Raw genomic sequence first — 4,714 nt, forward strand, 5'->3', positions numbered from 1 at the left:
TACAATATTTTATCAAAAGTACAATACACAAAAACCGAGACTAACATAGGCAGGTGAACAATTCACCCCCTATCAAATCAAAGAACTCAAATAAATAAAATACAACAAAAACTAATAAAAGCCTAACATAAATTCCAATCTCACAAAACAGGCATGTTGAAATCAACTCCCGAACAACTATGAAAACCAAGAAATAAATAAACATACCAATACTTTCAAAAATTATAAGTGATTCTTCCACCATCCACGTTTGAAATCAACCCACTCCCCTCCACAAGCTTCATCAAAACATTCCTTTCCATAACAATAAAACATATCTATATGCTTCTTTAACAATACTACAAAAATATCCCACACCCTTACCTTCTTCCTCTCAAAAAAAGCATAATTCCTCCTACAAAAAATAGCATACCTCAAGAAACTCAAAACAACATTCAACAAACCCACATTAACACCCTCACATTTACCAGACACGCCAAATAACACCAATTCATCCCACACATATTTTTTCAAAATATCACCCCCCCAGTTTCTATGAATCATTCCCTTTACTTTACAAAATAAATCTTTTAACTCCTCACATTCCACAAACAAATGCATTAAATTTTCCGGTGACTCACCACATAAGTCACATTCTCTTTTTATTTCCCTATTGATTTGATGTAAAACCACTTTTGTATATATACGATTATGCCGTGTGAAAAGGGACCAGATTTTTATAAAGAAGTGTTAAATGCATGGGCAGAGTTGTTGCCTAATGTGTATTATGAGTGTGGGCATATTGACCTAATTATGAATCATCCTGTTTTTCTGAATGAGAAACTAAAGTACAAAGAAAAAGTGTTATATAGTGAAGTATTCATGAGTGCAGGTCTTAGACAAATAAAAGATTACACATATGAGGTAATTCCAGGTTTTTTTCCCTGAGGAAGCTATTTTTGATACCATCCATGAATGGGATGTAGAGGTGGGTAGGGGAACAGTGAGAAATATGTATGAGAAGATAAAAGTATACCAAGCAAATGGGTGGATTTAATAAATAGTGAAGTTGTTAGGGAAGATTTATTTGTCTTTCCTAATTTGTTTATTGGTAACAGTAAGGAGAAGGCTCATTTATCTAGTATCCCAGTGAAAAGATTCTATAAAATAATGGTAGAGAAAAATGTGAAAAGGCCAGCTGCGGAGAAAGTTTGGAAAGGAATTTTTCCGACTTTAGACGTAAAAAAGATATGGAAAACTTTAAATGTAAAATATAATAGTATGGAATGTGAAAGTAACGATTTTAAGTCCAGGTGCTCATTTTGTCTCTCCATCTCTTGCACAATATTCTATTGGATAGAAAAAGAAAATGCTTAGTCAATTTAAACACTATGAAGAAAAAAATTATAAAAAATCAAATAATTGTCAGCATGACAATGACATGTGATCAAGATAATATTTCTTAGAGACTCACCTCCAATTCCTGGATCTTCTCCAGAGATAAAGTGGCAGAATTTTCAGACAGCTTTTGCTTTTCTTTAAGTTCTTCGCCCTGAGGGGAACCCAGTAGAAATATACTGTCAAAACATTATGTACCTTAATTCACATTGAACTCAAAAGTCTGGATCTTAGTCAGTGAAAAGTCTCTGCAACTTACCTGTTGCTGCAGTTTAGCGACCTTTTGGATTATCTCCTTCTCTTGTTCAAGCTTTTTCATCCTGTCCACCATCTCTTTTTCAGTAGCGAATAAAACCCATGACAAGAGTATGAAATCAGACATGGTTTACACATGACAAGGACACCAGCCTGTAAGCAATATGAATGAGGATTCACTATGCACCCTAAATAGCCAGAGAGAAGAACTTACTTAGATATGACTTGCTTTTGACCTGTGAGAAGGAAAAGAAAAGTGGCAGCAAACAGCCTCCTCAACGGTAGCATACAATACATCATAGAATAAGATAAGCAATCAGATTATGAAATTATGAAAGCAGTAACTGTGCAACAACGACTTACAGATAGAATGCTCCTCCAGAAGAGGAAGCCGAAGACCCCGGCACCTGCAGTGACCAGCACGGGTTCACAGGACACGCCGTAGAAGTCTGGACCTGGCTTCCAGTGCTCTGGCAGGCTGGTGACCATCTGGGGAGAGACAGGTCCAATCAGTGTTACTACAGCACATGTCAGGCTTAGCAAATAAGTTGGGTAATAGCTGGGCTGAGATGACAGAAGAAAATAAGTGATGTTAAAAACATTGAACTAAACCATCAGGCATTCCAGTGTTCTGTTTACAAGCATGGCTAATGGTTATCCCACTGAGCACCCTCTCAGTCAATGCAGAGGCATATCTTCAGATCAAATCAAGGTGGGTTTAGAAATAGACGTAGCCTATAACCTAGTTGATGATCAAAATCAATAGAGAGAGGATTTGCCTTGACCTTATGTAATTAATGGGGATTGGATTGGACTGGGGCCCTACCACTGTCCAACCATGGTGACCTTTGCACAATACAGAACTTCCATCGCAGTCACTCAGTGAAATTCAGGGATTAGCTAAATTAATCACCACAGAGTGGATCTAACTAACAAGCCTTAGGCCTATGTGGATTTAGAGTGCAAAAGATTGCATCATGTAGCCTTTCACCCTGTAAAATGGCCAATAAACAAAACAGATGATTACATAACATATCACTAGACATGAGCCACATGTAGATTTTAATGGCATGTAACCTCAAGTGATAGTTATGTAAGGGGAAGCTGTCAAAGCAAAATTCAACGACTTGAAGGCACCTCTCTATCTTAGACCCAGATATAGGAAGAACGGATACTGCTAGTCTGGAAAGTGAGCCATTTTTTTAATGAGGAAGAGGACAGGCAACTTCCACTTTGAAAAAAATCTAGATTCAGTTTCAATGTAGCTAGCCAGCCAGCCATGTGGCGGCCTAAGACTTGACTAGCCAGCTAGCTATATTGTAGCCAACTACTTACATATCGCAGTACAAGACAGGCAGTTGATCAGATTGTCATCAGGGGCAAAGTGGGTAAAGGGGTTGTTTCTTCCCGAATCCATCGCTACTGTACGTTACTTTGACAGTTGAGCTGGCTATCTAGTTAGTTTGGCTTGTGACTTGCAATGCAACACGTTTGCTTAAACCCTAAAATCCTTATTTCACCAGCTGATCAACGTAGTCGACTGTAATATTCATATGTGTAAACATACTGAATTATAATTGGATGCATTTTACCGCCATATCATACTGTGCTATGATTGGTTAAGACCACCCAAATGGTTAGGTCATGGTCAGTTTGATGCTGGTTGGCGATACGTGAACATGCCAGTTATAGCTAGCTAATAAAGAGCTATGTTAAGAAACATCCTGTAGTACTGCATTTTATTATTTTGTACAAAGTGTGCAAAACAAGACAGTATTGGTCTTCGGCACATCATATGCTTCAAAACGATCGTAGTATGTTTTCAGTACCTTTGGTACAAATTCCATGAGAAAGTACAGGGAACTAACTAGTCTTTTGAACAGTTTGTGACAGAGCTGCGTCTGCTTGTGAAAGACTGATTATGCAAACAAGGATGAGATGAGATGGTCAGGGGCCGTATTGTATTTGGAATACACTCACCGCGAGTGAGAGAGAAACTGTTGAATGTTGGGTCTGAGGTAACGTTGGACAAAGCTATCGACATAGCCAGATCTCACGAGCTAGCACTGGCTCAGATGAAAACCATTTCACGTGGTAACACGAGCGCATCACGTGAACAAGCAGTGCACGCAGTCAGGCAGACATCAAAGCACACCTCCGGTTCACAGAGCGCGTTTTAGAACAGAGAGAGACATAACTCCAAAACAGAGCGACACAGACTCAAAACGCCCCAAAACATGTGGATGTTGCGGATACAAAGTGCATGGCGAACAAGGAAATTGCCCAGCTAAAGGCAAACAGTGTACTAAATGTGGAAAATGGAATCACTTTGCAAAAGTGTGCAGAGCTTACCGTGGAAAAACAGTACACACAGTGAGTGAAGATGAAATGTCAATCAAAGAGTCAAACGCTGATGAACTGTTTCAGTGACAGTGACACAGAAAAGTCAAATATCAGAGACAGAGCAAGCCTTTGCTGACATTGAGATAGGAACACAAGGCACAGAGCTAAAGTTCAAACTAGACACTGGTGCACAAGTAAACATTATTCCTCTGAATAAGTACCGCAGCTTGACATTGAGTGTGAGCTACAGCCCACCACGCGCATACTGACTGGTTATGGTGGTGAACAGCTCCCAGTAAAAGGCACATGCACTTTCAAATGCAAATACAAGGAAAGTGACATGATGTTGGACTTTTATGTTGTTGACACTAGAGTGCCTGCAGTGCTAGGTCTTAAAGCATGTTTAGACATGGACCTCATCAAGCTAGTTTTATCAGTGACAGCACCAGTAGAGACAGAAAATGTACTGGAGGAGTTGACTGATGTCTTTACAGGAATAGGATTATTCCCAGGAGAATGTACCATTCACCTTGACCCAGACGCAACCCCTGTGGTCTGCCCACCGAGAAAGATTCCCCTTGCTCTCTGTGCCCGTCTGAAGAAAGAGTTGGAGAGCATGGAGCAATCTGACATAGTCACCAAGGTTACAGAACCGACTGACTGGGTAAACGCCTTAGTGGTGGTGGAGAAACCACGCAGAGGCAAGCTCAGAGTATGTCTCGACTAGAGGTCGACCGAT

At 39.9% G+C, this 4,714-nt stretch overlaps 1 protein-coding gene across 3 annotated transcripts; it reads right to left on the minus strand.

The window, feature by feature from the left end:
- LOC120042072 (transport and Golgi organization protein 1 homolog) lies at positions 1-4,338 on the minus strand. Of its 3 annotated transcripts, none has more exons than XM_038986965.1 (6): positions 3,985-4,330; positions 1,996-2,121; positions 1,847-1,868; positions 1,637-1,710; positions 1,454-1,531; positions 1-1,328 (listed from the first exon to the last, which is right to left on the minus strand). In XM_038986965.1, exons 2-6 carry the CDS (start codon positions 2,119-2,121, stop codon positions 1,140-1,142), a joined length of 489 nt encoding a protein of 162 aa, XP_038842893.1. In that variant the 5' UTR covers positions 3,985-4,330; the 3' UTR covers positions 1-1,139. The 3 variants fall into 3 exon arrangements, 2 of the variants coding, with proteins under 2 accessions (XP_038842893.1, XP_038842894.1); XM_038986966.1 differs by lacking the exon at positions 3,985-4,330 and adding an exon at positions 3,613-3,771; XR_005476017.1 differs by lacking the exon at positions 1,847-1,868 and having other exon boundaries at positions 1,637-1,785; positions 3,985-4,338.
- Positions 4,339-4,714: the final 376 nt, after the last annotated feature.

The sequence above is a fragment of the Salvelinus namaycush genome, unplaced genomic scaffold (genome assembly GCF_016432855.1).
Source record: "Salvelinus namaycush isolate Seneca unplaced genomic scaffold, SaNama_1.0 Scaffold610, whole genome shotgun sequence".
Lineage (NCBI taxonomy): Eukaryota > Metazoa > Chordata > Actinopteri > Salmoniformes > Salmonidae > Salvelinus > Salvelinus namaycush.